Below are 22,088 nucleotides of genomic sequence, written 5' to 3'. Positions count from 1 at the left end.
TACTCTGGGCCTCACTCCGAGCTGCTGATGTGCTAGACCAAGACACGTAGGCTTCACTCCTCACAGAGGGAGGATCTGATGAGAAGTCTTAGGGAGGAGAGCAGGAATAAGCATAGGAAGTGTGTAAGTATAGTCAGAACGGTGCTTCTCAAGCTTGAGCGAGCACCCGAGCCACCTGGAGGGCTCACGAAGGCAGAGATTGCGGGCATGCTCCCCTCCAGTTTCTGATACAGTAGGACTGGAGGAGGGTCCACAATGTGTTCCTAGTCAGTTTCTAGGCAGTTCTCACTTTGAGAACCACAGCACTGGAGTATATTGCTAGTTGACTCCCTCCCTTCCTCAGACATCCTACCCGGGGCAGGGATTTTGTCCGTTTTGTCCTCTAGCTCCCAGGGCCTGGCTCGGACCAGTGCTCACGACCGCCGTGCCAGGTTGACTCTCAAACTTGATTGTTTGATTTAAAAAAAATTTTTTTTCCATTTCAAAAGTAGCCTGTTCTCGTTTTTTTTTTTTTTTTTTTTTTTTTTTTCCTATTTTAGTGATACAGAAATTTGTAAAGTAAAAGTAAAATTACCCCCTGTGCTCCTCTTCCCACAGATGTGCCTCCTGGTAGACATTTTTGGTGCAGTTGCAAATATATAAACATAGACAGATGGTTTCTTTTGTAAGCGAGATGGAGCTGACTATTAGAAAGAGGACTCTGGCCAGCGTGGGAGGAGGAAGAGTATTTTACCAGGGACTGATTGTTGACATGCGACTGAATAATGTCGGCTCCAAAGGAAGCCAACCTGTAGTAACTGCTTGTAGGTTTAAGATAGAGTGGCTTTGTTGAACTCAAGATTGTTACTTAGATCTGTTTTTCTTTTTTAAAAAGAACTACTTAATTTTATTTATTCTTTCATTTATTTTAATTTGACCAGAGAGAGGCACAGAGAGAGGGAAAGCGAAAAAGCAAGCCACTAGTTCTGGGACTGGAACCGTGCTCCATCATGTGGGTCCCAACCACCACTCCACCTGCTGGCCCTCCATTTTTCTTTATTTTGTAAACAGTATTTGAAGTTGTGGAGGAGGAAGAGTTCTAATGTAGACATAGCAATCTTTCCTTATCCTTGGGAGATATGTTCCAAGATCCCCAATGGATGACTGAAACCATGTGTAGTACTGACATATTTATTCCTGTACATACATATCTGTGATAAGATTTAATTTATAAATTGGGTATGGTAAGAAATTAACAATACCTAATAATAAATAGGACAGTTAAAGGGGCTGGCCCTGTAGCACAGTGGTTAAGCACTGTGTGGAGGGAGCTGGATCCCATGTGATTGACTGTGATTCAAAACCTGGGGCAGTTTAAAAATATATACTGGACACATGAACATGCCCAGGATCCTGACAGGAAGGAGGAACGGAGGGCAGGGATTGCTGTGTGACTGTGCCCTACTGGGGCAGGGGGTCGTACCTGCTCTCTCTCTCTCCATCTCTCTCTGGTGTACACGTGTCCTGTGGCATTAAGAAAAATAAAGAACAGTTATAACAATATACTGTGTTAAAAGTGATGTAAATGTGGTCTCTCAAAATGTCTGATTGTACTGTACTGCAGAAACTGAGAGAGCAGAAAGTGGAACTGGATGGCGGGGAACCACTGTATCTGGGTAGATTCACATGACCGGGTTCGTGACCCACCTACATGCCTAACCACTTCACAACACGGAATGCCTGGCTTACAACAGACTCTGGGGGAGTCTCGTGTGGGCAGCATTGTTGACATCGGATGCTGTCCTGCCCAGGTCAGAAGTGCCCGTGGTCTTCGTGACTAGTTAGCCTGCCCTATCAAGGCCTGGCGGTGAGTGCTCCGAACTATGTCCCGGGCTTCGCTCCCAGACTTTGCCCGTACTCCTCCCTCCCTGTGACTAGTGAGGATCAGCCCTGCCCGCCCCCGCCTGCCCTCTCAGCCTTGCCTTTCCAGCCCGGTAGGGCAGCCTGCCTTCACCTTCCAGCCGTGAGGAGCAGGCTCAGAAGGGCACCCATGGTGCTTCCCTGGACCTGTGGCTCCGGCTTACCAGGAATGTGGCGTGAGGAGAGTCAGGGCTGCTGCAGCTGGCCTTTCAAAGCTGTGTGCTCACAGTGACGCGATGGCTGTGTCCCCTGCACTTCTGTTCTTAGACAGGTTTGTGGTTGCCATCTTTTTTGCTTTTATAACTGGAGACTTGACTAGATTGGGGTCTTTCCCATTTCTGTAGGTTTTCATACGATTGGGCAGTTATTTCTTGGCTACCTCGGTGTAAAGTGGGTGTGATCTTGTGGATGCAGTGAGGGTCTGTGACAGCAGCTCCCAGGGTGAGTGTTTACATGTGTCCATAATGGCCACTGTACTCCCTTGACTCGAATGTCCTGTTTTTAGCCTCAGTTGCTACCTGGGTAACATTTTCTGAAGGAAGGAGAGGCTCCAACTATTTCTAGCACTTGGATAGTTTTAGTTCTATGTGGACCTAGGGATTTTTAACACAGCGATTGAGCACAGTGATTAAAGTTAGGTGTCTTTCTTATTCACTTCATATTTCTTGTGGGTGGTGTGGAATTTTGTGGTGGTTTGCTTTGAAGAATGTGCCTTTGTTTTTCACATCTCTGGGGCAGTTGAAGGGGCTGGCCCATTGTAAACATACATGGCAGTGGCGTATGTCAGTCTTGAGGGGTGAGGATCTGGAAAATATACCTAGGAAAAAGGCTTTAGAGGAATCATTGAGAAAGTTTCCTTCTCTCCTCCAGATGAGTACTACCTTTTAGAGATCTTTTTAGACATCTCTAACCTTGCTAAGCTCAGTATCCCGTGTATATAATGGCAGCTGCAATACCTTTCTTCAGAGTTTTTTGGGAGGAGTACCTAAAATATGTGAAGAGCCTGGTGCAGTAGTAGGCACGATGACCTGTGACAGGTAACTGTGGGTCAGGAAATGGTGACAGTACTTCCTGGGCAGGGCTGTTCTCATGGCAACTGTGCACTATGCATTTCAGCCAGTTTGGGATTGCATTGGAATCAGAGATTGCTAACAGTTTCTGTTAATAAGACAAAGGGGGAAAGAATAGAAGCGTTAATTATTGAATTACCAACAGGAGTTCTAACATACAGTGTCTGGAGGGAGGGCTTTGAGGTTTATTTCTCAAGACTCTCAGAAGCTTTGAGAAACTCTTGATGAGTGTCTGGCTTGTGGAACCTGCTCCACTGGGTTGAGGATTGCATCCTTTCAGTCTGCCTGTCCTCTGCCTTCCTCTTCCAGGGCTTGGACACTTAAGACCAAGCGCACTTAGCTGGTGTCTCTGGGCAGGGCTCTCTAACCTCTTTCAGTTTTAACTTCTTCTATTTTAAGTGTGTAGTAATTGTCATGTAGTTTTTATAAAAATTCCTTGGAAAAACCTTTTATTCTATGAATTTGAATCTTTTCTCTGTGACAGGGACTGTTGTAGGTGCTATAGACCTTGCAATAAATGGAAGAGACAGTATTCACCCTTATGAACTTTGCATTCTGATGACGGAGACTAATCAAATAAAAAGTTGATACCATCCATGGCATTATCTATAAGCACTTGCTCTAGGGCAAGCACTTTGAAAACTACTTGTAGCAGAGATCCCAGATGCAGGGCTCTATTTTTGCTGTTGTCGTTGTTGTTAAGCAAGAGAGAGTTTTGCTATAGGATGCGTGTGCTCACCAGGGAGACAGAGACAGAGACACAGAAAGCGAGAAATAACCGCCAGGGGGAATGGCCACACTGCAATCCCTTCTCCTTCATTCTCCTTTCAGGATGTTGGACATGCATGCACATGCGCCAGGCGTGAGTTTTAAGTTGCTGGGTCCAGGATTTGAACTGCGATCGACCATGTGGGAGTCCAGTGACGGAACCATTACATCATCTGCTGGTCCCCCTGCATAGTATTTTGTTAGCAGGCATTAAAAACTGCTTCTGAAATCACCTTTTGACTTCAGGAACTTTCCAAAAGTTAAATTAATGGAGTACAAAAGTAACAACCCTCCTCATAACACCTAAGAAAAAAAGAATCTCATTCCCTTGTCTACACAGTCTCTTGTCTAACAGTAAGAGGGAAGGAACTTTAGATCCAAGTTCTTGCTGAGTTTCATTACCAGTGAGCATACAAAGACAGCTGCTGACATGTCCGAGGTGTCACATGCCAGAGAGACAGAGTTGGATTTGTGACGTCATTGACACTTAACCTTAAAAAAAAAAAAGAATTATTTATTTCCATTTGTTATTATTTTTTAATTTGACCAGACAGAGACAGAGAGTGAAAAAGGCAAAGTGAGAAAGCAAGCTGCCAGGTCCAGGACTTGAACCATAGTTGACCATGTGGGAATCCAGCACCTATAACCACCACGCCACCTGGCGGCCCCTGACACTTACCCTTTAGGTCACCTCACTGGTACCTAAAATGTATTCATAATTTTTGAAAAAGAAGATTTCCCAAATTTACAAGCTTTTAGGCCCCCCAAAATTTGGATCTTTGCCACAAACCGATGATGAAGCGGCATATGTACTGAAGTACAGGCCGTGGAGGGGCGCACACAGAACAGCTTCTCTAACCACAGGCCACAGCTCAATGCTGACGTACAGTCTCGTAGGAGTGCGGGCCCAGGATGGCCAGCTCTTCTGATATTTCAAGAGAAGCCAGAAACTCTTTTTTTCCTTGTGATTTCTTGATTTTTAAATTGTTTGACAAATAATTCAAACCACTGTGTAGACAGAAAACACAGGCTACTGGTGTGTCATCTCCACTGGTGACCCGGGACACACACCCACACAGAGCTGTCATGTGAGTGCCTGTGATGTGTGTGCACTAACCTACTTAATTCTCACAGTGGCCTTAGAGAGAAGTTAGTGTAATTGTGTAGATGAGGAACTTGAGGCTCAAAGATGGGACTTACTATCTCTGTGTAGGTGCGGGCTGGAAAAGTGGTGGTCTCCATGTGGCCTCCTAGCTTTGCTTCTCAGCCAGAGACGGGTGATTCAAGGTTATCTCCTGTCTTGTTTCTTTTTCTCTTGCAGGTAGGTGCCTGAGCTGCATGTGTTGGGAATGATGAGGCATGTTGCTAGGTTCAGGTTTGGGGCTTTCATCCCACGGAGGTCGCAGTTCTGTCTCACCCCTGGGTTTGCCAAGAGCAGGTGATTCGGGAACAAGGGTGGCCATAGGAATGAGATGGATAGCAAACGAGTTTCCTCTGGCCCGTTGGTTGTCTTTGCTTTTCTGCCATCTTTCACCTCCCTTCCCCGCTTCTGCAGCCTTGTCCTTCCGCAGGAAATTTTTGAGAGTAGAGTAGGAGCCTCTTAGCACCGCACTGTTTTCCACCCTGCTGGCTGTATGTTGCTCTTGCGGACAGCAGCCAGCCGCTCTTTATGTGTATCGGGAGGAAATTCGAGAGTTAGTGGGCTGCAGACTCCTCGTGTCCTCCAACTTGACTGGGGAGGCCCCATCTACGTCCCAGATGGGTGGCCTTGGGAACTTGTGGAATTTCTAGGCCATTTTCCTTGGGGCACGATCACTAATCTCACACTGAAGTGGAGGGTGATATTTGTAAATTCCATGGGGCAGGAGACCTGTGCCTAGAATAAAGCCTGACATGGAGTCAAAATATATTTGAATGAATACTAAATATTTAGATCAACACATATTTGACCAAATGAAAGTGAAACTCGCTAGGATAGTATGAGGACTCCTTGCTGTGCAATGGTCTTTCGTGTCTTTGTTCCAGAAATTGTCCTCATACCTCTCCTCTCTGCATTGAATCAGGGTCACATCTTGCATTTGCCTGCAGATCCCCTCAGTAGGCACAAGCTTCCTCAAGTTGTTGACTAAGCCGGGCCTTTTTCCCAACTGAAGTCTCCAGCTTCTTTCCTCTCTGGGTCTTTGCATCTCCTCCTCAACCATTCATGAGAAAGAAATTTGGACTGGTGGTAGAGGTAGTTCTTGCTGTATTTTTGGAAGGAGATTGTGTCTTTGGTTTTAGAAAGTCAGGCTGGGGGCCAGCAGATGGCATAATAGTTGCTAGACTCCCACGTGGTCAACCATGGTTTGATTCCTGGATCCAGAAGCTTAAAACTCACATCGGGTGCGTGTGTGTGTGTGTGTGTCCAAAATCCTGAGAGGAGAATGGAAGAGAAGGGATTGTGATGTGGCCGTGCCCCCCTAGGGGTGATTTCTTGCTTTCTGTCTCTTAGTCTCTCTGGCAAAAACACCTCTTTAAAATAAAAGGTCAGGCTGTGCTGGCTTCCTGGTTTCTGAGCCCATAGGTGCACGCCACTACACCCAGAGTTTAGGTTGGACCTGGAATCAAACCCATGTCTCCCAAGTAGTTTTAGCCTGTGAAGCACAGTGTCTCAGCAGCATTTACCCTCATGGCTGGGCCTGTGCTGGCCTTATTTTTAACTTTTATTTTATATTTTTGATGGGCTGGGTTTTTTTTTCTTGTGTTTTGGAGGGATTTTTGCTATAGGGCGTGTGCGCTCACCAGACAGACAGAGAGAGACACAGAGACAGAAAGCGAGAAATCACCCCCTAGGGGGGATGGTCATGCCGCAATCCCTTCTCCTCTATTCTGCTCTTGGGATCTTGGGCATGCACGCACACGCACCCGACGTGAGTTTTAAGCCACTGGGTCCAGGACGTGAACTGCGGTCGACTACGTGGGAGGCCAGCGACATAGCCGTTACGCTAACTGCTGGTTCCTGATGGGCTGGTTTTATTGTCCCTTTGTCAAAGTATCTCAATCCATTTGAGGATGTCGGTTCACACTGCTGCCTAGAAGTGTCATGTCGCCCTTTAGGGTGGGCCAGTCTTTTCCTGATCTCATGTTCTTTCTTTCCTTTATTTATTTATTTATTTATTTTTGAGAGAGAGATTTTTGCTATAGGGTACATATGAGAGAAGGAGAGAGACAGAAAGAGAAATCACCCTGCAGGTGGATGGCCCTCCCACGATCTCTTCTCCCCTTGGGATTTTGGGCATGTACGTACAGGCCCTGGAGTGAGTTTCAAGCTGTTGCTTCCAGGACTTGAACATGATCAACCACATGGGAATCCTGTGATTTAACCACTGCGCCACCTGCCGGTCCCTCCTGATCCCGTGTTCTGAGCTCCCAAGGATGGACACTGTTTACTGTGCTCTAGGTCCATCCCATCCAGTAATTGAGCACAGTGCCAGGTTGGGGTAAGACATTTGCAGTCCATGTGGCTACTGTAGGCAGCTGCCGACCCCTAGCATGGCCTTGCAGTTAGAACCTGGGCCTGCAGTCGCCCTGTCAGTCACCTTTTCAGATGCTTCGAATACTTATTAGTGGCTAGGTCTGGGTAGGTTGTGTCCCGTGAGCATCCTGGCTTTAGTGGTTCTAGGAGGTGGGTGATGGGATAAGGTGATGCAGGTGCTCCCCACCTACCTGCACACACACACACACACACACACACACACACACACACACACTTTGTTGAATGGTCTCTTTAATGCTCTCCTCTGGGACATTCTCAACCTCCTTTCTGTCACCCCTCAAGCCTGGACATACCTTATCTTGGTTCTCAAGGTATCCCTACACCCATCTCCTCACCGAGTTTGTTGGTGGACTTGCTGGGGGCAGACAGCCTTATTACTTCACCTGTTCGTTTTATCGTCTGGGCCTTGGACACAGTCGGCACTCACTAAGTGATTGTGGCTGATTGAACTTGTGAGTGCCAGGTGCTGGGGTAGGTACTGGGTGCCTGCCTTACCTCACCCTTCATATCTAATCCTGGGAGATGGAGATGAGGCTCAGCATTGGTTCCAGGGGTGAGTCAGTGCAGACCCAGCTCTGCCTGCCCTGGCGCTTTGTGGTTACCGGTTTCTGCTCCTGGTGCCTTCCTTTCCTTCAGTCCCTGCCGGACCTTCCTCCATGCTTGGGAAGGAAGGCCTGGGGCCTACTCCCAGCTTCTAGCATGCTACCCCTCTTACCTTCTAGGAAGCTTGGCCTCTAGAAGTGCAGTGTGGGCAGGCATTCAGCAAGGAACTGGAGAGTGAGTGTGAACCACGTGAAGATGCAGCTCCCAACTAGCCCTCTTCTCTGTAATCTTGTCAGGACCCATTTTTGAGCTATAATAAGTACAGTGTTTACATGAGTGATTATACTTATACAATCAAATAAATGTCTTCACCTCTCTCTTCCAAAATGCCTTTATTATTTATTATTATTTAGAGATTTTTGCTATAGGCATGTACGCTTGCTGGAGAGACAGAGACAGAGAGACAGAAAGTGAGAAATCACCCCTCAGGGAGGAAAGCCACGTGGCAATCCCTTCTCCATTCTTCTCTTGGGATCTTGGGCACGTGTGCACACTTGCCCAGTGTGAGTTTTAAGCCGCCTGTCTGGGACTTGAACCATGGTCTACTACATGGGAGTCCAGTGACGTAACCATTACTTCATCTATTGGTCCCTAAGCCTTTATTTTTTTGTACTGGTGGTATATCACTGAATCATTTTATTTTCCCTTTAGCTTTTTGTTCATTAAAGCACTTTCCACCTAATACAACAGGAGCTGCCTCAACTTGCCAAGTTGTATTGCCAGGCATGCAGAAAATTGGGCCTCTTTCTTCCTTCCTCCCTTCCTTCCTTTGTATTTGCTATAGGGCAGTTGTTCTTGAGAGAGAGAGAGAGAGAGAGAGAGTGAGAGAATACTCCCCAGGGAAGGTTGTCATGCTGCAATCTGTTCTCCATTCTCCTCTCAGAATTTCAGGCATGCGTATAAGACCTGTGTGTTTTTCAAACCACAGGGCCTAGGACTCAAACCGAGCAGTCGGCCATGTGGGATCCAGCTGCCTTAACCACTGTGCTACCAGCTGGTCCATCATTCCATTTCCTAATGGCAGAAATACCTGGATTTGCAATAGCTTTTTTTTATTTTTTTATGCACTTTTTCAACAGGTGATGCAGTTGCATGACTCAAAATTTTAAAAGTGCAAGAGAGAATAAGGTGAAAAGTTGCCTTTAACCCTGTACCTTTTGCCACCTATCCCTCTGGCTTTCTTGGGGTCAGGGAATCTCTAGACTTGGCAGTGTTCTGTGTTCACCCTGGTGGGTGACTCACTCAGCTGCAGGTCAGAGGCTTGTCTGTCAGCGTCTGTGTCTGCTCTTTAGTCACAGACTGCGTGGAGGCCAGCCCTGATTTTCCCGAACGCCAGGAGAGTGAGTGCTTTTTCTCCATGGGACAGAGGAATGTATTCCTGTCACTGAAGGGTACTTTGCTGGGAGTGCAGAACAGAGGAGTCCAGCATTCCTTGGGTCACAGTGCTGAAGGGCTCTGTGTGCTCCCTGGCCAGCACTCACCCCATGGCTGTGCTAGCTTCCTGCGTCCCCCAGGAAGGCTGTGGTGTTCTGCTACTCCTGGCCCCTGCCTCTTCCAGCCTCCACCTTTCACTGCTGCTGCTTTTCAGGGGACTCTCGCCCCTGCTCTGAGGTGAGCTCTGCCGAGTTCTGTCTCAGGGTACGCTCTCCTCCCCTGGAGCCCGAGTGCACTTGTCTCCTTTGCTAACACACCTGCTGGCTGCTCCATTTGCCAACACCTGCTGCACACTGGGTAGATTCTGGGGCTGCAGGGGTGACTTTGCTCTGCTTTCTGGGCAATCCCACCTCAAGGAGAAGACATGAGGAGAGGAAGGGACAGAGTCCGTCCCGTGGGCACAGAAAAAGCTGCGGTGCTCTGTGAACAGCTGCTCAGGAAGACTTTCAGAATAACCCCAAGACCAAGTGTGAGGACCTGTAATGTTCAAATGGGGAAGGCCAGTCTGAAATGGTGAAAGGAGGTAGCCTGAATCCAGCAGCTCAGTGTTCTGTCCCGTCATGAGTGTCGGTCGGAGAGGGTGGTTGTGGCCCTCGCACTCTCTCTTTTGAGTGTGAGCTAAGTTACTGGGTTACGCAGCCTGAGAAGGGACAGTTGAGACATTGCTGGACTCAGAAGACTCGGGCACCACATGTAGCTTTCCTGCAGGGTTTCAGAGGGCTGCTCCTAGATCCCTACGGGGAAGTCAGCAAAGGCAGTCAAGGCCTGGAAAGTCAAGAGTTAGAGGGAATGGGCTCGGTATAGCCTGGGTTCTGTCCTGCGTCTGCGTCCTCCCTGCACCTGGCCTGGCAGGGTTTGACCAGGTGAGGAGCTGATGCAGGCTGTCGACTCCACCTTGGCTTCCGCAGGCTCCGTGCCATGGCTTCAGATGACTGCTCACAGCCTTGGCGTGCAGCACCTTTTTACTGGTAGTGACTTGTTTGGGGGGGGGGTCTTACCTCTTATCTGACCCCCCTCCAAAAAAAAGTACAAGGTGCTCCAAGGTGCTTTTTATGAGCCTTTCCAGTAATGGCCTATCATATTAACTTACACTCTTATGCTAAAAATAATCATGTAACTTTTATTTTTCTCCTTATGAGAATGAGAGAGCAAGAACTTGCAGGAGGAAGAGAGAGAGATATGGGTATTTAAAAACTTTTTATTGGGGACCAGCAGGTGGCATTTGATGGTTAGGGTACTGGACTCCTACATGGTCAACCACAGTTTGAGTGCCAGACCCATGGACTTAAAAATTACTCCAGGTGTGTATGCATGCATGACCAAAATTCTGAGAGGAGAAGGGATTGTAGTGTGGCCACCCTTCAGCCCCCCCGGAGGGGGTGATTTCTCTTTTCCTCTTTCTGTCGAGTGCACATACCCTATGGCAAAAACCTAGAACAAAACAAAAAATACTATTTATCTTTTAGACAAGGACTCACTATGTCGTGATTCTCTTGCCTCAGCTTCCCGGCTGTGACTACAGGTGTGCGTCACCATGCCTAATTTTTTTAGACAGGGTCTTGCTGTATGGCCCAGGCCCACCTTGAGCTTGCAGTCCTCTTGCTTCAGCCCCCAAGTCTCTGGTATTACGGGTGTATGCCACCTCACCCAGCCTTTAGGTTGAACTGGGAATCCGATCCAGGCCTCCCACGTGGTCCCAGCCTGCAGAGCAGTGTCTTAGCAGCACACCCCACCATGGCCAAACCAAGAATGGTGGTGTTTGACTGTGTCTCACTGCCTCGCGGTCCTTCCTGTCCGGGACTCCCAGTTAGCTAGGACTACAGGTGCCCCCCTGTGACTGTCCACTTCGGATTGGGCTGGTACTGAACCTCGGCCTCTCATGCAACTCCAGCCGTCACCCGGAGCCACAACTTTGATGTCTGATAACGTTAGGTTTTATCTGTACTGCCCGCTTGCACAGAGGCCTGAGAAACCACGGTTTCTGCTCTGTCCTCCTGCTGGCATGGTCTTTTGTATTCAGCTCCTATGTCACAAATCTGGGAGCAAGTTGCCCCGACTTCTTTTTACCTGTCCCCCCCGCCCAGTCGCTTCTGTGCAGTTCTCTGACCCATTCCTTAGACCCTCTTTAGCTCCGTTCTCCAGGCTTCTCCTTCCTGTGTGTGTTGTTCCCCACCTGACGTCCCTTCCCAGAGAGAGGCAACTCCCCTCTTGCAAAAGTCGGTGAACTCAAGTTCCGGATGACCAGGTTCTTAGTATTTTCTAGGTGCTGAAGGTTTTAAGCTGGCTTTAATCGCCTAAGTCCTTCACTGCTGATGAAATGTTAGATGTTAAATGGGTCTGATCGGAGACAGCTCCAGGTATTTTCTTATAAAGGTAAACAGAAATTGCCTTGGGCTATGAAACTGTTTCTGAAATGGATTCCATGAAAACCACAACAGGAATAAAAGGAAGAACATGGTGAAACCATTTGTTTTCTTTTTTGAAATTTTCTGTAACTATTTTGATGTCATTTCAAACTCATTGAAAAGTTGCAAAATAGAAACAAAAACATCCAAGAGACTCCCAAATATCCTTTACCCAGATTTACCAACTGTTTACATTTTGCTGTCTCCCCTCATGTGTGCATTGTTTTCCCTGAGTGGTTAAGAGAGCAGCGGAAGGTTTATCAGTATATTTCCTAAGAACAAGGACATTCTCTTAGAGAACTACAGTACAGTTATCAAAATCAGGAAATTTAACATGAATCCAATGCTGTTTTCAAATCCAGGCTATAATTAGAGAGAGAGAGAGAGAGAGAAACCCCTAGCAGGGTTTTCATGCTGCGATCCACCCCCAGCCCCAGATGATGGGCACGCTCACGCGCAGTGGTTTCCGCATGTGAGCTTGGGACCTTCCTAGGGGTCAGTGTGGCCGAATGCTGTTTCGCTGCCGCACTAACTCCTGGCCCCTCAGCCCGATAGCCTTTTAAAAGTTTCCGTGGTCTGGGATATAGATGTAGTACGGGATCACGCACTGCATCTGCCATGTCTCTTTAGTCTCCTTTTAATCTGGAACAATTCCTCAGCCTTTTGTGACATGGCGTTTTTAAAGAGTATAGAGCTGGGCCAGCTCTATGGCCTGGTGGGAAAGGCAGCCAGGTCCCACATGGACCTCGTGGTTCAAATCCTGGACCCAGCAACTTGAGAAACATGTGGGGCGTGTGTACTAATGTGTCGAAAATCCTGAAAGGAGGGAGAAATGGAAGAGAAGGGATTGTACCGTGACTGTTCCCTGAGGGGATGCTTTCTCCTTTTCTCGGCCTGTCTGTCTCTGGCAAGCATGTGTTCTCTAAAGGGGAAAAAAAAGTTAGATTCATTATTTTATAAGTTGTCTTTCTACTTTTAATTTTTTGTTTTTGATTTTTGCCATAGGATGCGTGCGCTTGCTTGAGAGACAGAATCAGAGAGAGAGTGAGAAATCACCCTCGGGGGAAAGACCATACCACAGTCTCTTCCCTTCCACTCTCTTTGGGATTTAGGGTGCACACACACATGTGCTTGGCATGATTTTCAGGCCACTGGGTCTAGGACTGCAACTGCAGAATCTGCCATGTGGGATTCAGCACCTTAACCTCCACGCCACCTCTTGGACTTTACATGTGTCTTTCGTTTTGGATGTGTCTGCTTTTCCTCACCACAGATTCAGGTGGTGCTTGCTTGGGCACCAATGCCATTGTTGACACAAGTTCTCGGTGCGTCAGATGGCCTGTGTTGTCTGTCCTGACGTTGGCTTTGATGGGTTGGCTAGGATGGCATTCCCCAGTTTCTCCAGTGTAAAGTTAGCTTTGTAATAATTAGAATAGAGTAGGACTCTTATTCTGACCTGGCTGCAGTGGTTGCAGGACACTGCTATACGAGGCTGGAGTCTCGTGGAGGCCTACGTCTAGCTCTTGAACCAGTTCGAATGGGCTAGTTCCTGTTTTCCTAGCTAACTGGGAGGCCAGAGCAGAGGACTGGAACTGCGAGACCCTGTCAAAAATACCTCTCTTCCCCGCTGTATCTTCCCCTTCCACCCTCTGTGTGTGATCTCTCTCTCTCATACTAAAAAAAAAAACAAACAAAAAACAAAAAAAAACCAAACTTATTCCTCATCTAACTTTTGCCCACTATTTTAAGCATCTATTGATATTTCCTAACTCTGTTAGTCTTGCTGTAGTTACCTTGTGGCGTTCTAAGAGCTTTCCTCCTTCTCTAGTTATATGTTTGTTATTTTCATCCATGTGGGCTGGATTTCTGTTTTATTCAGTGGGTTATAATCCATTGTTCTTATTATTTATGTTATGATTAAATCATTCCAGATTTAGCCCGTGGGCTCCCTTTCAAGCTGGCTACTATGCCCATTGGACATGTCCGCACATTTCTTTCTGTGCTTTCTAGCACAGTGTTGTGCCACCAGGGTCATCTCGTACTTCCTAAGGAGCCCTAGAAACTTTTTCATGAACAGCACCAATACAGTGTATTCCAAAACATAGTTTACTTTACATGACCAGTGGGGATTTTATTTATGTTATTTGGAACTCTTGTTTACATGTTCTTGCGAGAGAAGACCTTGTGACTATCTCATGAATGACTTTCTTCTTATAATACTTGAAGACTATAAATAGAGAATTCAGATTTTCCTTGTAGATAATTTAAGCTAGAGTATGTACCAATGTTGGCATCCATAGTGGGGTCTGGTCTTAGCTGTTATTACTAAACACTGATTAACTACCTGAAATTTTAATTAGTACAACAACCTTGTGGAGCAAGGGGTGGTTTCCCTTCGTTAAACATAGGAAACGGCTGGAACCAGCAGATGGCAGAATAGTTACATTGCTGGACTCCTACGTACTCTGTTGTGGTTTGAGTCCCAAACCTGGTGATTTAAACTCATGCTGGCGCATGTGTGTGCATGCCCCAAATCCCGAGAAGAGAATAAAAGAATAAAGTGTGGCCATTTCCCTGGGAGGTGATTTCTTGCTTTCTGTCTACATGTGTCCTGTAGCAAAAATCTCTCTTTAAAAAAAAAAAATTTTTTTTTAAGAAAATAAAAACATAGGAAATGGCTCACAGAGGTTGATCCAGAGTCGTCACACAGCTAGTGAATGGTTGAGCCAGGGTTTCAATTCAGTTTAGTCTGACTTCACGGCTCATTTTTCGGATACACGTTGTTATGATATAACCCATTTCTTTACTCTAAATTATGGAATTTATACATGTTGCAGTTAAATAGCCAAAAGTTTATTTCTGGTTTAAGGTCTTTCTCTTGCATAATTCTGTGTGTGTTTGAAAATCAAGTCTGAAAGATTGAAAGTATGTGGTTCATCACATTGTCTCTCTCAAAGAAAAGTTGACTTGGTTTGATTGGAGTGAGTCAGCTGTCCTAGCATTTCTTTAAATACCCAGAAATTCTCTAACCCTTTTATTTTCTCTCTATAGGAATTTGCTTGCTAGAAAACAAAATTCAAGACTTGACAAACAAAATGACTTGGGATGGAAGTTATTTGGAAAAGTTCCACTGCGAGAGAGTGCTCAGAAAGATTCAAAGAAGATACAAAAGGTATACGAGATGTTACGGTAACACAGAAACACGCTATTCTGTGTGTAAGCATGTTTATGAACTGTGTATAAATGACCATTATTGAGCTCTGAAATCTGAAAATCCTGTCTTACTGTGTTCCGAGTCCCTAAAATTTAGGTCCATATTCGAAATGTGGATGAATTTAACCTTTTTCATTATAGCTTGTATGGTGCACATAGGAAAGTTCAGTTGACAGAGATGGGCTGTCGATAGTTATAACTCAATTTAATTAATCTTTTCATAAATAGTCACAAATTTTTATTAATTGATATTAAAGCATTCTTCCCTGGGTTTCTTGGGTTCCACTGGTTTCTTGGAGCTTAAGTCCTTCCAGTGCTACTCTGGGACAGGAGGACTAGGTCCCTCATTAACCCAGGCTCCAGCAGGACCCTCACCTCTTGCTCACTTCAAAGTTGCCAACATATGGGCTAGGGTGGGTTCAGGGTCAGGTCAGGCCTATAGTGTTGTCACCACTGGGCTGCCCTGCTCCTTGGTCCTTCATGGGGTTAGTGCCAGTAGCTGGAGACATGTGCTCATCATTGCAAGGAGGGGGCTTGTGCATGGACTCAGCAAGCCTGAGGCCTAGGCAGCCCATATTGTTCCTACCTGCAGTTTCTCCTAGACGCGAGTCCCAGCCATCTTGGCATCCTGTCACCCTGCTGTTTGCCCAGTGCTGTGACATTGCCCCAGCAGCCTTATTGCTCCAGTATGAATTTTATATTCATTGACAACTGTTCAGTAAACACTTTTGAGCCTACTAAGTGCTAGGTCTTATGCTTGGCACTAGAGTAGGAGAAAGGGCTCCAGAGCACCCCTGATTCCAGGATGTGCGCCTAAGGAGTACCACAGGTGTGAGGAGGGCGACGCAGACCATTGAGTTCAACGGTTTGTCAGAGTTCATTGTTATGGGGCTCATGTACTGTGTGATGATTATGTGCTCATTTTAAGTGACTCAGCACTTACAGCTCTAGTTCATTTAAAACTTGGAGCAGCCTTGTGAGAGAGATACCATTTCCATCCTCAGTTTTCTGAAGAAGCACTGAGACACAAAGACATAGTAACTTGTGCAGAGTCGTGCAGCCAGTGAGTCGGAACATGACCCCAAGCAGTCAGCTAGCAGGTAGTGGGGACAATATGGGCCAAAGGACAGTGTGCAGTGTGAGCCCTGGAGGTTAACCGCGGGGAACAGCAAGAGGATGCTGTTCACAGGGCCTGTTTGGTGTGTGTGGTCCTAACCTGAAGGCTTTTCAAAGCCTCTGAGGGTTTCCCTCTGTAGAAAGTGATGAGATCCTGGCAAAAGCATGGCCCTTGGACTGGTTCAGGTGATAGAAGGTGGGGTCTGGCCCAGGGCTGTGGGCTTTGTTGGGTACAGGGCACTGTATGGCCCCTTTGGGTACTGTGCAAACAGGACTGATAGATTGTCCAGTACCTCATCAGGTGTGGGGTGCCATGTGTGGGGGTGAGGCTGTGAGCATGGTGCTGAAGCCTGGGCTACAGGGTGGGTTTCCACAGAGTGCATTTTTTGTGCCTTAGCAAATTAAATTTGTTTTGGATGTCCTGTGACATTCCCTACAGTAATTGTCTGGACCTGGGAGACTCACTGAGTTAATCAGCGTTAGAATTCATTGTTGTAGGTGGTTAAATGGTGAGTTTGAATCACTTAATGTGTGTAGGCTTATTAAAACAGCATACAATTAAAATGTGATGAGTTTGTAGGCAAAGCTCAGCTATAAATTTCTAAGAAAACTTAAGTACCCATGCTGTTATAAAGTTTTTAAAGAAATCTACACTTTAAAAACAATTTTGCTACATAGATTTTTTTTCCCCATGGCTCTTAATGTCACTTGTTTCATGTTTGAATTTGTCTTTTTACTACCCTATTTTTTTAAGTTGAATGTGGATTATGTTCTTGACCTTAAAGGATGTGTGTGTGTGTGTGTGTGTGTGTGTGTGTGTGTGTGTGTGGTGAACTGAAATGACTAGGCTCGCTTATTATGTGGAAACACAATATGGCAAGCAGGAGAACCACCTGGCTTGATCATCAATAATAAAGCATGTAATTGTACCTTCCTGAGTCATACAGTCCTGGCCATGATCTGCTTGCTTGTGCTTTGTGTGTCTGGCCCTCTCATCTCTCATCGCTTGGCCTCAGTTGGCAAAGCCTGAAAGGGATTCAGGGACCTGCTACTGCGGGGAGGCTTCTGGGCACCAGCTTGAGCTGGCTGCTGTCACAGGTGTCAGTGCACACAGCCCCCACTTCAGCGAGGTAGGTGCTAGGGCCCTGAGGCTTGTCTCCAAGATGGCAACAGTAATTCCAGCTAGAGCTAATGCATAAATAAGGTGTTTAGGAAACTCTTAATTCCTTTTCCTTCTCTCTTAAGAATGTTTTTTAAATGAGAAGAGCAGCATCACGTGGTGATTTAAGAACATGGACTTTGGAGTCATACTGCCTATGTTTGTGTCCCAGCTCTGCCACAGTTTGGCTGTGTACAAGTTGCTTAGCCTTTCTGAGCCTCATTTTCCTCATCTGTAGAATTTGGAGAATAATAATACCTACCTCCAGAGGTGTTGAGGATTAAAGGGAAAATACATGTGCTTAGAACAGTGCTGAATGCAGTAAGTGCTAGCAGAGTTTGCTGGGATCATCGTTCCTTTCTGATGACAAATCTACCTTGAACCATCGGAAATAGGAGGAAAGGATCCTGTGCCCTTCAGTAGACTTCTTCACATGCTTGTCCAATACTTCCTGTACCATGCTGAGGCCAGGAGCACAAAAGCCTGTGGGCTGTCCGGCCTCAGGAAGCCTGGGTTGAGCTGTGTAGACAGCCTTGCACCCAGTCGAGAGCTCTGGACTCTTGCAGACTTGGCTTTGATTTCTGGCCTCATCTCCTCTTGCCTGTATGAACTTGGACCAATTATTTCTTCTTGGTTTCCTCATCTGCTAAGTGGGCAGAATGATACCTCTCAGTAGGTGTCACTCTGTAAGAGATAGTTTTGTGACATATTTTACACAAGGTTTAGCACGTGTGTGGCCCAGTGTCAGTGCTCACGGAGTGGCTATCCTGACTTCTAGTTAGTGAGTCGGCCCAGTTTGTGGTGTTGGTGCTGCGTGTTGTGTGCCCAGGACTCCTTGGGGGACATCTGACTTCATTCTAACTGGGCACATTCTCTTGGCTTATGGTTCTCCGATATGCTGGTTTTTTTTGGGAAATGATGAAATGTTACCTTCAGTTATCTTTTCAAATTTCATAAGAATTTTGAAAATCAAGCCATATTTTCCATCAGCTTATATTATGACTTCACAGTTCTTTTTTTTTTTTTAAGTTTTTGCTATAGGGCTCATGTGCTTGCCAGAGGGCAGGGAGGGAGGGAGGAAGGAAGGAGAATCACCCCGTATGGGGAATGGCCATGCTGCAGTCCCCCTCCTCCATTCTTTCAGAATTTTGGGCATGCACCATATGTGTCCAGTGTATGTTTCATGCTGCTGGGTCCAGGACTGGAGCTGCTTGGTTGGCCATATGGAATCTAGCCACCTTAACCATCATGCCACCAGCTGGCCTGAGAAGATTTCTTAATAGAAGAAACAAAGATGACCAAGGATAGGAGAATCGCGCTAAAATAGTGGTTTGCAAAGTGTCGTCTCCGGACTACTTACTTTGTTGTCGTCACCTGGGCATTCATTAGAGCTATACATCCTCAGTCTCACTTCAGACACATTGAAACTAGGTGGGAGCCGGGGCCCAACAAGTGTGCTGTAACGAATGGTACAGGTAATTCCAACGTACTCTAAAATTTAAGAACCATGGCTTTGCAAGAGGGAGTATCAGAAATTGGGAAGGAAACAGCCATCTTTGCTGTAGCAGGTTAAATAAAGGGCCTAAAGCACACTGCTATATAACTTTCAGTAATTGCTAGTGAGCCAGAGAAGTCTTTGAGGATACTGATGGGAGGACTACATATTTTTAAAAAATAATTATTTATTTTATTCATCATCATTATTACTATTTAAAAAAAAATTGTTACAGGGCATGCACTCGCCAGAGAGAGACACAGAGAGGGAAAAGTGAGAAAGCAAGTTGTCAGGTCCAGGACTTGCACTGTGGTCATCCATGTGGGGGGCCCAGCGTCTTAACCACCACACCACTTGCTGGCCCTGGGAGACTACTTGAAGAGAGCTGCCTTGGGATATTTTCATGGTGGGTTTGTATGGACTGGGGTCCTGGCTAGCTTGGTGTGGATGGTGAAACTGCCTTGGAAGCACAGTCCTTTGCCTTGTGATAAAGGGGAACCTTCTTCCTTGGATTCCACGGTCCTTTCATTCTTTCCACAAATTCAAGCCACTGAAGAGATCTGCCCGGGGATTACAATGAAGAGCAAGACAGACCTGAACCTTGCCTTCTCTGCAGTTTACTATGGACCGAGGAAAGACAGATATAAACAGCTCTGTAAATAAAGAGTGCAGTTGTGATATGTGTAAGGAAGAGTCCAGGGTGTAGTGATCATACAGTGTTAGTCCCAGCAGCACATTTCTCTGAAATAAGTTTTTTCAGGTGACTGCCACTTGCCAAATGTGATGGTTATTCTTTAGCCTTTGTCTTCATTGACCCGTCAGCAGTTTGGCCTCAGCTGACCTCACCCCTACTCCTTAAGAGGCCTCATCCCTGTGTCTGGGCCACCTACTCTTCCTCCGCTGGAGTTTCCTTTGCTGTTTCTCTTATCTTCCCAACCCTCTCAATGATAGAGTGCCTTTCAGCACATCCATGTGTACAGTCGCTCACTCTCTGGGGCGTCTTGGCTGGACTAAGGCTTTAGCGGCTAAGCCTACATTGACCACTCCCATGCTGGTCTCCAGTTGGGTCTTACACCCTGAACTTCATGCTTTAGCAGCTAGATAAGAGACCTTTAAAAAGTAAATTTGAAACTTTATAATTTGAGCAGAGACTTAGGGATGAAAACATCCGGGGATGCTGGGAACCAGCAGTTAGCGTAATGGCTATGTCGCTGGACTCCCACGTAGTCGACCGCGGTTTGCGTCCCGGACCCGGTGGCTTAAAACTCACACCGGGCGCATGTGCGTGCGTGCCCAAGATCCCGAGAGGAGAATGGAGGAGAAGGGATTGCGGCGTGACCATCCCCCCCTGGGGGGTGATTTCTCGCTTTCTGTCTCTATGTCTCTGTCTGTCTGGCGAGCGCACGCGCCCTATAGCAAAAAAAAAAAAAAAACCTCTCCAAAAAAAAGAAAAAAAAAAAAACAAACATCTGGGGATGCTTTAGAAAGGAATTTATAAATCGTTTAGACATAACACTATTATACGAGCTTGAGGAATTGGCTTTAGTGTTGGGAAATGAGATTGAGCAGAAGGTATAAGTCCTGGTTGGGGTCTGAGGCAGCTTCTGATTGTGGTGGCAATAATAGCTTCATGAAATGACGCGCTTACAGACTCCACAGTGTCCTGGATTAAAAACTGTCATTCAAGCAAAGAGTACACGGCCTGTTGTGTTTGGGTTTGTATAACTGGAAATATCTTAAATGCCCTCCTGGAATGTTAGGTCAGCTCTTGGCTAGAGCAAAGAATCATAGAAGAGAGAAATCCAGAAGAAGGCAAATCAAGAACAGCTTAAAGTGATACTCACCCTCCTTACTCTGGGTTCTGAGAAGTCTGGATGATCAGAAAATTACAGAACATCACAAATTGTGGGAAAGGTTAGATCTGGGTGGTCAGTGGAAGTAACCGACTGTAAGCCTACATGCACATTCTAAACAAAACCACCTTTTATCCTCCCTCTGCCATTTTCCAAGCTCACAGAAATAAATAGAGGAGGTTCCAGTTCTGGGAAAGATGGGGTAAACCCAGATCAGCTGTGTCTCCCAGTGAATGCAGCCGTGACACCTGAGCAGAAAGTGTGCAGCAGCTGTGTGGTTCTGCAAGGTAAACAGTAGCAGGTAGGCTGAGCAAGACCAGAATTCTAAGGACCACTGAGTTGGCTAGTTTTTCCCCTCTGATATTCTCTAAGCCAGACCCTGCAGGGCTTTAAGGTCGGAAATGATGATAATATGAACAGAGGGCCAGCCTGGGGCCCAGTGGCTAAGGCAGCTGGATCCCCCATACGGCCGGCCGACCGTGCTCTTTGGGTCCTGGACCCCACGGCTTGAGAAACACGTTGAGAGCTGTGTGTGCGGGTGTGTGCCAAAGTCCTGGAAGGAGAGAGAGATGGAGTAGTTCTAGTTTGAGGAGCAGGTCTCTAACACTCAGAGTGCAGAAACTCCTTTCTTTTCTCTTCTCTTATACTCCAGCCCTCAGGTGTTCTCATGGTAGCTCATCAGGAGCCAGCAGGAGCCTAAAACTCTCTGAAAGGGGAACTGACTAGAAGGGCTTTGTTCTCAAGAAGGTGGGGCAGACCTCTGATGCTTATTCTCTCTCTCAGTGCCTCTCCCTGTTGTGGACATAGTCGGGAGGTTTGTGACTAGAGAACTAGAAAGAACTGGGGATACTGTAGAGAGGAAGGCTCAGAAAAGAAACCTTTTAAGGTGCTGGAAATGTCTGGATTTCTTGCCAAATTTTGGGTATATGTGGACTCTGAGAACTGAACTTTGGGATAGACCACCCCACGAACTCCATACTGGCCACTGGGTGGTGCCACATGCAACAAGTACTGCAGAGGCTTTGAAAACTCAGCTGACTTTGGAATCAACTCACAGAAGCCTGGCTGGAATGTGTTTCTGGAATCCAACTGGGCCAGTTCCTTACTAAGATAAAAATGCCTTCTTCAAAAGGGTCCGACAAGACCTAGAGTCTCTTAACACAGTGTTCAAAATGTCCAGGAAGGAATTCAAAATTGTTTGACTTATGAAGAACTTGAATTGTCTTTCGAAAATCAAAAAACACTAATGTCAAGGTAACAAAGATGTTGGAATTATCTGACAAAGATTTTCAAGCGACCATTATAAAAATGCTCCAACAAGTAAAGGCAAACACTCTTGGAATGAAAAGATATTGGATTGTTGGAAAAGTCGTGACATTTTTGCATAGGAAGATAAAGGGAAAAAAAATACATCATGACTTTTCTGACAACCCAATAGAAGGGATCAGTAAAGAAATGGAAAATATAAGTAGCACTAAGTGAAAATTTAGTAATATAGTAATACAGTAACTCGAATAAAAAGCTAACTGGACAGATTA

General features: G+C 46.2%; 1 protein-coding gene across 1 annotated transcript in view; it reads left to right on the top strand.

Annotated features, from left to right (window-relative positions):
- The window catches only part of TBC1D14 (TBC1 domain family member 14), a 127,217-nt gene that overhangs the window by 42,824 nt on the left and 62,305 nt on the right, over positions 1 to 22,088 (top strand). The window contains exon 3 of the mRNA XM_006153644.3: positions 14,766 to 14,886. Within this exon, the coding sequence (XP_006153706.1) occupies positions 14,766 to 14,886 (121 nt within the window). The remainder of the gene's footprint in view (positions 1 to 14,765; positions 14,887 to 22,088) is intronic.

Source organism: Tupaia chinensis, unplaced genomic scaffold (genome assembly GCF_000334495.1).
Source record: "Tupaia chinensis unplaced genomic scaffold, TupChi_1.0 Scaffold000384_1, whole genome shotgun sequence".
Taxonomy (NCBI): Eukaryota; Metazoa; Chordata; class Mammalia; order Scandentia; family Tupaiidae; genus Tupaia; species Tupaia belangeri.
This window is presented reverse-complemented; position numbering and strand designations above follow the sequence as displayed.